This window comes from Vicia villosa, linkage group LG1, assembly GCF_029867415.1.
Source record: "Vicia villosa cultivar HV-30 ecotype Madison, WI linkage group LG1, Vvil1.0, whole genome shotgun sequence".
Lineage (NCBI taxonomy): Eukaryota > Viridiplantae > Streptophyta > Magnoliopsida > Fabales > Fabaceae > Vicia > Vicia villosa.
The window spans coordinates 161,508,843-161,520,742 of NC_081180.1; the positions used below are offsets into that span (position 1 = coordinate 161,508,843).

At 36.5% G+C, this 11,900-nt stretch overlaps 1 protein-coding gene across 1 annotated transcript; it reads right to left on the reverse strand.

The window, feature by feature from the left end:
• Positions 1-8,765: 8,765 nt before the first annotated feature.
• LOC131644548 (glutathione S-transferase L3-like) lies at positions 8,766-11,682 on the reverse strand. Its single transcript, XM_058915078.1, has 10 exons — positions 11,494-11,682; positions 11,304-11,378; positions 11,150-11,210; positions 10,966-11,052; positions 10,499-10,597; positions 9,938-10,040; positions 9,779-9,855; positions 9,532-9,639; positions 9,184-9,264; positions 8,766-9,076 (listed from the first exon to the last, which is right to left on the reverse strand). Exons 1-10 carry the CDS (start codon positions 11,505-11,507, stop codon positions 9,065-9,067), a joined length of 717 nt encoding a protein of 238 aa, XP_058771061.1. The 5' UTR covers positions 11,508-11,682; the 3' UTR covers positions 8,766-9,064.
• Positions 11,683-11,900: the final 218 nt, after the last annotated feature.

Consider the following 11,900-nt stretch of genomic DNA (forward strand, 5'->3'; position numbering starts at 1 on the left):
TTTTGATGTTATGACAAAAAGGGGGAGAAGATAAATGATAAATGATTTGATTAATCTATCAGTTGTTGGGTAAAGCTCCCACACATTTACTAACAAGAACTGCAAGTTCTATATGGTTTAAGTGTTTTGCAGGTATAAAGAAGTGAAGAGAATCTTCAAAGCAAACACAAGAAGCAAAACAAACACAAGAAGCAAAACCATAAGAAGTGTTATTCTGTAAAAAGAATAAGCTCATGGAAACTGAAGCAAGCTGAGTGCTGTCAAGCTTCAGAAATCAGAAGCAAGAAAGAAGAATGAATCAGAAGCACTGATAATAGAATTTGATCCATATTTGTCTATTTGCTCTGACAAAATTCTATTTGCTCTGATACATTATTTTAGCCTATATGGCTCTGATACATATCATGTGTTCTAATATACATTTTATGTTCTGACTCGTTCATGCTGATTTTTGTCGTTTAGTTTTTGTTCTGTAACATTTCAGGATGTAGAGATGCTCTGATGATGCTCTGGTACATTCAACAATGTTCTGATACAAATCTAGCATGAAGTGATGATGGTTGAAATTCAAAGCTCTGAAGCTATCCGAGGGAAGCAGAAATCAGAAGCTGTGAATGTTCTAAAGATCCAGAAAACTCAAGTTCTGAAGCTGTCCTAAATGGAAGCAGAAATCAGAAGCTGTGAATGTTCTGAAGATCAAAGAAATTCAAGTTCTGAAGCTGTCCTAAATGGAAGCAGAAATCAGAAGCTGTGAATGTTCTGAAGATCGAAGAAATTCAAGTTCTGAAGCTGTCCTAGATGGAAGCAGGAATCAGAAGCTGTGAGTGTTCTAGGGATCTAAAGAAATTCTAGTTCTGAAGCTGTCCAATGGAAGCAGAAGTCAGAAGCTATGAATTCTCTAAAGACAGAAGCTTATGTGATCGTCTCTACCGAAATAATCAGGGAAGTCTTTTTTTAAAGTTCTTCGAGTATTTATTTCAGGGGGAGATTATTTATCTTAGGGGGAGATTGTTAATCTCAGGGGGAGACATATTCATATGCTTATGCTATAGCTGTGTAATTTGTCTTTTGCCGTCTGCTCTTTCTGATCGCAAATTCATATCATTTATATATGTTTTTGTCATCATCAAAAAGGGGGAGATTGTTAGAACAAGATTTGTTCTGATCAATTATCTTAGTTTTGATGATAACAATAATATGAATTTTGCTTAAGATAATATGGTACTCTAATCCAATGCAATTTCCTTTTCAGGAAATATATAAAGAGTATGCATAATTCAGCGCTCAGAAGCTTTGTCTCAAAGGGTTCAGCATGCAACATCAGAACATGGTCTGGCAAGACATCAGAAGATGGTCGAAGCAGAATCAGAACATGGGTCTATGGAAGCATCAGAAGAACATGAGATCAGAAGCACTGAAGTTCTGATGGTATCACGCTCAGAAGCACTTCAAGGTCAGAAGATCAGAAGATGCTTTGCACCAAGCTGTTTGACTCTGATGATATTCAAACGTTGTATTCACAAACATCAGATCAGAAGGAAGTACAAGTGGCAAGCTACGCTGACTGACAAAAGGAACGTTAAAAGCTATTATAGGCAACGTCAGTAGACACAGCGTGAACAAGGCTCGAGGTAGTTGACAAAAGCGTATAACATTAAATGCGATGCTGTACGGAACACGCAAAGCATTAAATGCACTAAACGGTCATCTTCTCCAACGCCTATAAATATGAAGTTCTGATGAGAAGCAAGGTTAACGATTCTGCACAAAACAACTCATATTAACTTGCTGAAACTCTGTTCTATTCAAAGCTCAGAATCTTCATCTTCATCAAAGCTCACTACATTGCTGTTGTAATATATTAGTGAGATTAAGCTTAAACGTTAAGAGAAATATCACAGTTTGTGATTATAGCTTTTAAGAAGCAATTGTAATACTCTTAGAATTGATTACATTAAGTTGTAAGGAACTAGAGTGATCGTGTGGATCAGAATACTCTAGGAAGTCTTAGAGGTTATCTAAGCAGGTTGTAACTAGAGTGATCGTGTGGATCAGAATACTCTAGAAAAGTCTTAGAGGGTATCTAAGCAGTTGTTCCTGGAGTGATCAGTGTGTGATCAGAAGACTCTGGAAGACTTAGTTGCTGACTAAGTGGAGAACCATTGTAATCCGTGCGATTAGTGGATTAAATCCTCAGTTGAGGTAAATCATCTCTGCGGGGGTGAACTGGAGTAGTTTAGTTAACAACGAACCAGGATAAAAATAATTGTGCAATTTATTTTTATCTGTCAAGTTTTTAAAGCTACACTTATTCAAACCCCCCCTTTCTAAGTGTTTTTCTATCCTTCAGCATTTACCTTGGAGATTATCAAGGTCGATGGTGAGGTTGAAGGCTTTGAGATCAGAAGTGGCTGTGCCAACATCGTCCTACAATCATAAGGTAAAATGTTAACTTAATTGTTTAAGTTAAAATTTATAGAGATGATTATGTTGTGAAATCCAAATACCTTGGTTGGAATGTTATCTTGACTCGAATTGTGGCTTTCCACAACGAGGACATTACTAGCGGCTTTCAGGGGTGACTCTTCAGAAGACATTTTATCACTTGGCGAAGTAATCTTCGTAGAACCAGACCCCTTTTCTTTGCCTGAAAGAGTGGAAGTCTTCTGTCTTTTCTTGTGCCCTTGCCTGGTGCGAGGAGGAGATTTGTCTTCATCGTCTGAAACAACTGTTTGAGAAGCTTTTTGCTTCGAATGTACCGGAGGTTTCGAAGTCTGAAGAATATAAATTGAGTAAAGTAAGTACTATCCACAGAAATATACAAGTTGGAATATAAAATGCGTACGTACCGTGGGTTTCTTTCCGGTCGTGGTAGAATCACTCCTACTTGTCCTATTGCTCTTCGAAACTCCAGAATCCTTTTGTACAACGGCTTCCTTGATCTTTCTCTTTCGAGTAACGGCTGTAGTTGAAACTGGAATCAGTATTTCAGCGAAAAAAGAAAAGTTAGTCGAAAGTTGTCTAAACCCAAACCTTCAGGTATTGGAGTCAAGACACGAACATGTTCAAGATCTATATGAAGATGTCCTTTGAAAGTATCCAGGGTATGCTTAGTCGGGACCACTCGTTCAGCGTGTTTTTTAGTGCTTTCCTGAAGAATTTTAAAAGCGTTCCCACACACAAACCAGTCTAGGAAAGGAGGGCTTAAAGCCACACCAAAATCAGCACTTGGCAGTGGAGGGAATTTTGGAGGATTAAGTTTGAAAGCCACTTCATAACGCAGTTCTGGTCGAACAGACGGGGGCAGTTTCAACTTATCCAGTTTAGTAGAAAACTTTTCGCGTAAAATGACTGCAGCTTCACGAACGGTCCGACTAAGATCATCAGGCCTGTAAATAGTCTCAAAGAATTTTTGAAAGGCTTGGATTTCTTTAATATGAGTCGAAGTACCTTTGTGAAAGTTTTCCTGCACATCAGCAAAAGCTTCAGTTAGTTCTCGAGTAAGGCTCTCAGCATCAAAGATTTGCATGGTGTAGTAATCTGTCCACCATTGTTGGAAATCTGGAGTAGAATAAAAGGAAGGTTCGAAAGGAACAGGAGAGAGGTTGGTAACACCAGTGTATCTGGCGATTTTTGATTCACACTCATCTTCAGCTAGATACAAAGTATGTAGACACATATGGTTCCTTTTCTCATACAGGCATTTGGGTTTTATTTGAACCAATCCAAATTGTCTCGATACCAGATTTGGTTGGTAGCAGAGAAGAACACATTGGCCTTTGGAGGGTCGAAGACGATGATAAAATAGCCTTGGGGTAAGAAAAGCTTCCTAAATAATCATGGATTCAGTTTGTTGATCTGGGGACATTGCTGGAAACCTTCGAGTGAACCATTCAGGACCCACTGTCCTTTGTGCGAATGGAGCCATTGAAGGGCTGAATTGATAACACTGAGCAAACATCATGACATATGCTAAAAAATGTTCGCGAAGCTTCCCAGTTTCTTCTTTAGGAGTTAGCAAAGCCAACCTGGTTCCTTCTACAGCTCGATTTTTGATGCTTGGATCTTCTTTGTTCACAACACCTCGAAATAGGAGTTGAGCCTCGAAAGTAGCATTGAGCCACAGTTGCAGCAGCCAGAAGGGACCGGCAAAAAGCAGGGATCCTGTGGTATAATTCTTAACAAGGTCTGTTGCTTCACCTAGATTCTCATATAGAAACCCTAGAATTAATTGGCTCAGGTTTAGTTGTGTCCCAGCGTGTAGTTGATTGGCCATACAAAGATACCTCTTTGCCACCTGTATGGACCTAGAGCAGAAAATGCACCTCGAGAGCCATAATGCTAAGAAAGAAATATGCTCTTCGTCCGAGACTACCTCATTATTCTCGTCATGATATTGTTGAATGAACGCAGTATAAGTAACTGTTGCTTCGCTAAAGTTAATGGTATCGGTATCCATGACATTGGGGTCAAAGGTTTCTCCGGTTGGTCGAAGCCCCGTGATAGCATCTATGTCGAAGAGCGTGGGGTTGTCCATTCCGCATGGGAGATGGAAAGTGTTATGGGAAGCATCCCAGAAATGAACTGATGCTACTAACATGGTTTGGTTGTATTCTAAACCTGTTTTGGATAATTGGATTAAGTCGTAAATTTCCAGTTGTTTCCAGAAAGAAGCCTTTTGTTTTTCTACTCTTGCTAGCCAGGTGTAGTACAATTCAGGGTCTTTTGCTAAAGGAATTGACCTATAAACTTTCACAAAATTGGTTACATAGTTTAACCTAATTTTCTCTAAGGCTGAAGGGGTTACAGTCGAAGTATCTTCTGCACCATTAGGATCTGCTAAGATTGGACGGCCATCTTCATCTATCTTATTCTTACTAACTAAGGGCCTAGTTTTATAATAAGCAGGAAAGAATTTATTCAAAGCAGAATTACTTTCTCCTGGTAAAGGTCCCATGAAGGCATGAGTTTTTCCAGAAAGTTCAAAGGGAATGATTACCTGAGAAGCATAAATGGCGCGCACTTCTGCAGTATTTGGGTTTGGTATGTACTCCTGATCCCCCATCTGTGTAGATTTCTGAAGTTTCAAAGCGGGTTGAAGAACGTTTGAGGAAGACGCCATGAGTAAGTTTGATTTGGGAAATGGGTTTGAATGTAATCAGAGACGTTCTTTTCTGTGGAAAGAATGAAGAAATAGAGGTGAAAGTTATGTGAGGGTAGGAGTTCAGGTATTTAAAGGTTTAACGGAAACCCTTTCAAATCTTTTGGGTAAAAGCCAAGAGACACGCGGCAGGCGTTGATTTAATCCAACGACGGTCGAATAGTTATTAGCTTTACTCCTAGTATATAGGAGTAATGATCATGAAGTAAGACCAGAACATGGGAATGTAAGTTATGAGTAGACATCTTTGAAAATGACAAGACGTTTTGGAAACAGAGTCATAAATTATTGTGACGTCAGTCAATGGTCTCGGAAATCTAAAACGAAATCTTATTATAACAAGAAACGCCTATTTCTCTTGTTTTTCGAAACAGGCATTTATTGGGGGCAATTTGTTAGCTGAAGATTTCGTTTGAGAAGAATGTCTTTCAAAGATTTGGAATTCAAAGAAAGATGGTTACTGATGATCATCTTTGAAGATAAAAATGGCGGCTGATGGCCATGCTTCGAGAATGATGTTTAAGTTGGAACAAAGATAGTGAGCGCCGAAGCTAAATTCGAAAAGAATGGTCTTTGGGACTTAGACTTTTTTTGCGAAATATGCAAAGTACTGAAGCTTAGCGTATTTTCGTGGTATTCCTGTTTCTAATTATGTTGCCACGCGTCGAAGGGAGATTCAGGCGGGATGATTTGAATTTCGAAGTAGTTTATGTAACCGCACGAAGACAGATGGCATCCCTGGATTTTCTGTGGGTAACGTGGCATTAGATTATTATAGGACCGTTAGGGTCGAAACTAGTATAAATAAGGGTCTTAATGTTAGGATTCCGTGTGTTCATTTTGTACAAATCACTCACATATTACTCAAGTATAAAGTGTTAAGAGAAAGAGTTCGCTGAGAAATGTACGTATGACACCAACACCATTTTAAATACATGTGTATTTCTCTTTATTCAAGTATCTTTCGATATTTACTGCATTCCATTTACTTTATGTCATTTATATTCCTGCACTCTTTACTTTCATGTCATCTAATTTTCGAAGCATTTAATTTTTCTTGCACTTTAAGATTCTTGCACTTTTACAGTTTTGTCTTATGTTTTATCTTTGATTTACCTTTCGCTGATGTTATATTTACGTGTATAACAAGGTGATTGCTAATCTTTATTTCCTTGATTAACTATTTCTTATTTCAAGACACACCAACCATAGACATAATTCGAACTATCATGAATAACAACCTTTTTGACTATGTCCTAGGATCAATCTAGTCGATCCTGCGAGTAACCAAATCATATTTATTATAGTTTGGAAGAATAGCGGTTGTTTACCGGAAATCACCGTAAACAACTACACTATGTATAAATGCTCCAAAGTGAACTCCCTCCAACAAATGGTATCACAAGCATTTAGTCCGAGAAAGGGACAAGCTAACTTGTATCGAAGAGCCCATGAATAGGTGTCTCGTTGTTCAAGAAGAGGTAACGGTGTTACATGTGTGATGATAGGCCTCCTGTGATTAGGTTTAATGAATAGGATGCAATTACCAAATATTTCAAGTTCAAGATAGAGATGGAGTTTTCCTCTTTGAAGCAATTTAAGAAAGTTGTTATGCAACACAATGTTTTGAATGGTAGGGAGGTTTCATTTGCAAAGAATGATTTGAATAGGTGTAGGGTTGTGTGGAAGGAGAAGAATTTATGTGACTATATTGTCCTATGTAGTAGAGTTCTAAGGAGTACAACATTCAAGGTCAAAATATTATTTCCTAAACACAAATGTGGTATACAATTCTTCAATAAGAATACCAACGCTAAATGGGTTGCAAAGACGATAGTTGACAGACTTAGGCATAATTCTAAGATGAGGTTAACTGAAGTTGTGGCAGATGTTAGAACTAAGTCTTCTACTGAGATCACTAAGAGCAAAGCTTTTAAAGCTAGACAGTTGGCAAGACAAGTTGTTGAAGCAGATGCAAGTAAGAAATATAGTATGCTATGGTCCTATGGGGCTGAGTTAAGGAAAGCCTATGTAGGAAATACCTTCAAACTTAACACTCAGACAGCTGGATCAGATATGCAACCAAGATTTGCAAAATGTTATATATGCTTGGATGGCACCATAAAGGCATTGACTAAGTCATGTAGGCCCTTCATAGGATTAGATGGTTGTCACCTAAAGAATAAATATGGTGGAATTTTACTAATTGCAGTTGGGAGGGATCCCAATGATCAGTACCCGTCCCTTGCATTTGGTATTGTAGAGACTAAGTCTAAGGAAACATGCAACTGGTTCATGAAGTTACTTATTGAGGATATTGGTGACAAGAGATGGTGTTTCATGTCAGATCAATAGAAGGTATACTAAGTAACTTCTCCAATTTTTCAAGTTGTTTAATATATGTTATCAATTGTGTTTATTGTATTTTATCAGGGACTTGTTCAAGTATTTGAAGAGGAATATCCAACGTATGAACATAGGTTCTGTTTGAGGCATTTGTATGCCCTTTAAAAAGAATTTTGGTGGTGGGACATTATTCAGGGAGGGATGCCGAGGATCCACTTGTGATACCAGAAGTTCTGTTTGAGGCATTTGTATGCCAATTTTAAAAAGAAGTTTGGTGGTGGAACATTATTCAGGGAGGGATGCCGAGGATCCACTTGTGATACTAGAAGATGACATATAATTTGACAGAGAAAAAATTTTAACAACACTATGTTTATTATGTCATTTTGTAATCTTCTTTTTGAACTTGTGCTTGATGCACACTTTTTGATTTCTCTGTACTCCTGATTTGAACATGTGCATTATGCACTCTTTTGTAGCATTTGTACTCCTGTTGTCATATGTACTCTTGTCTTGAACACGTGCATGATGCACTCTTTTGTATTAACATGATGAAATATGGCTTGTAAAAAAATATTTCAATTTACATATAATCAATACTCATAAGGTTTGCAACATAAGTTGAGATATTGTTTGCAAAAAATAATGTTAAACCACAATAACATTACTCGTACATATTTAAGGTATCACTACTCATTGATTTAAGGGTAAACAGTTACTCATTGATCCAGAACGGACACCTCTAAAATAACCTCTCTTTCTTAGCTCCATTCTTGCATTGGTATGATACCATCCGACCATTGTAACCACATAAACGACCAACTCGATTCTTCATAGAAAAAGATGCATACGAACCGCTTATTGCTGAGCTTGAATTTGAAATCACCAATGAATACCAGAAAAATGATGAAGGGGGAAAATATGACGTCTCGAAGAAGACAATATGGCGTTAGAAAATGAACTAGGTCAATGAAATTATTTTGGGAAAAAACGTTTTATTTAGTAACTCATGAGCCACGAATGAATTCATTAAGTGACCAAGACGCCATAAAATATAATGTTAAATAACAAAACATTACACGTGTAGTGCCACGTAGGCTGCCGTTAGCTCCATTTGACGGCAGAGACTAATGTTATGGATGAAAAAGTTTAGAGGGTTGATTCATTAAAGAAAATTTTTAGAGGACTAAACTTGAAAACCGCAATATTTATAGGGACTACAAACATACTTAACCCTAAAAATAATTATACTTGAATATAATATAAATAATAAATAGTTTAGAATAGATATAAATTACAAATTTATATTTTTTAAGATGAAGAGGGCGTTTATTTTATTTGAAATGGCTGTTTGTGCTTCACCATCTGATAAGTGATCACAAGCTGGTACATAAACATCATTACAAGAAACACCAAACAAGCAAACTAGAACTAAAACATAACTATGACATAAATCCTAAGACTAAACAAACCAATATTAATTGCCTAAAGATGCATCCCATGATACAACAATACTTTATTTAAATATCTCAAAGGAAGGCTGCTTCAATTCATCTATCACTTCTGAGGCTGCAAGTAAAAATGCACAAGTTTCAACCAAGTAGCAAAGATAGAAGTCAGAATCCAATTACAAATTTTCAAAATCAGTAGTGAGAGATTCATAATAAACTTATTACCATAAAACGCTTCTTGACAAGATCGACGATTTCCTGAGGATCCTCTCTTGTCTGTGTATAAGCATCAATCTTGTTCAACTCCTACAAAAGAAACATAAGAGTACTAAAACGATGAATACATATAGATGAAAGCAGATTAGTATAATTCTCATTGGTGTGTTTGGTTCCGCGTTAGAAAACCACGGCAACCCATCAATGTGTGTCCCAATGTGATTTCCACGTGATTTTAAGAAGCTAGAATTCTTAACTTATAGCCATTTGTGCGTGACCAGCTTTCCACCGCGAAACCAAACATGTAAATAATCAGAGTAAGAAATTCAACACAAATGGTTCTTTATTCTAGTCTACCTCAATCCATTTTGCAAGTTTAGGTTTTCCTTCTGTGGCGTCGTGCTTGAACACCTCAACAAGAACAACATGGAATCTTTCAACAAAAGGAATGTAGGCAATATCCACCTGATCAAGATCAACAAACACATCATAAATTATATGAATGGAAAGTTAAAGTCACTGATGTAATAGCAATCTTGCTTAAAAGACAGTAAATTCAAAAGGAAACGAAAAATTTGAGATTAGTGATTTGATTTAAACTCACCAAACTGAATTGACCCAGCAGGAATGGTCCATCATCAAATTTACCAAGAGCATTCTCCAAGAATCCAAAAGCAGGATCTGATTCATGATAACCAATTTAAAAGTCTATTTTATATTTGGAAGAAAAACAAATACTTTTCGCCATTTATAAACATCTTACGGGACTGTTGCACAGTATCTCCTCTTAATGCATTGAAAAAGTCTTTGACAAAGGTATCAACCTGGGATAACAACTGTTCACCGAACTCTTTCTTGGCAGGATCCTACAAAAATTTACACTAAAAATTAGTTTTATTACAAAAGAGGGTTTTCTTTAAGCATGAGCTGAGCACAACATGAGGGTAAGGTTTCAAATGTTTCTACTGCTGCAATGCGGTCACAATTGATTATGGTCTCATCATCCTTAATTGACCTCACAATATAAATTGGATTTAACATTTTTTGTTAGTTCATTCTAAGTTCTAACTATAAAGGTCATACTTGGATCAACAAATTAATTAAGCACTTATAACATAAGTATATAATCGTTTATGCATAAGCAATTTCGTAACAACCGGTGAAATCGAGTCAAACTACTAATAATTGTTTTCATAAGCTATCATGATATAGTATATCATAGACTTTACAAACAGTCTCACTAGTGCTAGTAAGCAAAGATAATAAACTCAGATAAGTTATCTAAACATATTCTAAAAAGAGATGAGAAACCATGATGACTTACAGTGGGAAAGAGAGGCGTTCCTTCAAAGTTAGCATCAAGATATTTGATCAAACCAAGACTTTCTCCCAATATCTTGCCATTGTGCTCCAAAGATGGCACCTATTAATATCAAATCAAGGGTGACCACCATTGCAACTTGTTTCAGAGTAGCCAAAATAATCTCACATTACTTGATAATCGAGATTAAGAATAGTTTATATACAACACTCATATACTTCAACTCAACGAGACTCCTATTGTAAAGGACAAAGTCGTGAGGATTCTCACACACAAAACAGACAATATCTCATAGCCGCAATAGAGTGGAATTGAGGTCGACCAAAATATGACGCGGTCTGTGGGATCTCAAAATTCACACCATATCTCTTAGCCTCACGCTACAGCTATGTATTCTCACATTCAAAGCGGACAAAATCTAACCTAGCATCCAATATAATAATTAAGTTATGATAACAAAAATAACAAACCTTATTTTCAGGGTATACTTTTTCCTTATACCATGCAGGTCTATTTTGAAGATCAAAAGGAACCAATTGGATCTTGTCTTGAAGTCCCTATAGTTCAATTTCAACAAACACAATAAACAAATCAAACAAAATAGACATATTATAATAAAATTGAAATGGATTAGGCATGGAATATTAAAAGAACCTTATAATTCCTAGCGATCCATACACGTTGCGCAAAGGGACAAATATAACTGGTGTACAACCTAAATAATAATAAATAAAAAGATCAACTCGCATGCATGTGAATTTCAAATAAAAACATGGAATATGTGAAATTAAGAGAAGGAAAAAAGAACCTGGTGGTTCCGTCAAAAAGAGGCGGTTGTTCGGAAGTTGGAGATAACGGAGGAGGACGAATTGGTTGAGCGCCTCTGATTGATGAAACAAAGATAGAAGAAGAAAAGCATTAGAGATAAGGAAATGTAATCTTCAGTAATTGATCAAAAAGTAAGAGAAAATAATAATGAAATGAAGAGTTTTTCGTACACAGTGGTGGCCATTGATTCGAAGATGTTGTTCAACGGGTTTATGGGGTGATGGTTAGAAATGTAGTGATATGAATGGGAGTGCAGAGTCTAGATTCATACAAAAGGGAATTTAGCTCGTATTTATACACGTTGTGATTTGAGCACCGTCCATCGTGTTGTCAGCGATGACGATCTTTTTCTTTTGGATGAATGTAGTCATGTAAACGACTAAATGTTTTCTCTAGGAGGACAGGGAATTCTTGCGACTTTTTCAACCTTTTCTTTTTCATCCTTCTTTAAATATTAGTAACAAATTTCCCTTTAAAAAAAGTATATTAACAATTTCTTTATAAAAATATCTATTTTATTTTTTTAAAATAAAAATTACTATGTTTTATCTATATTATTAGAAATAGCTTATTTTAG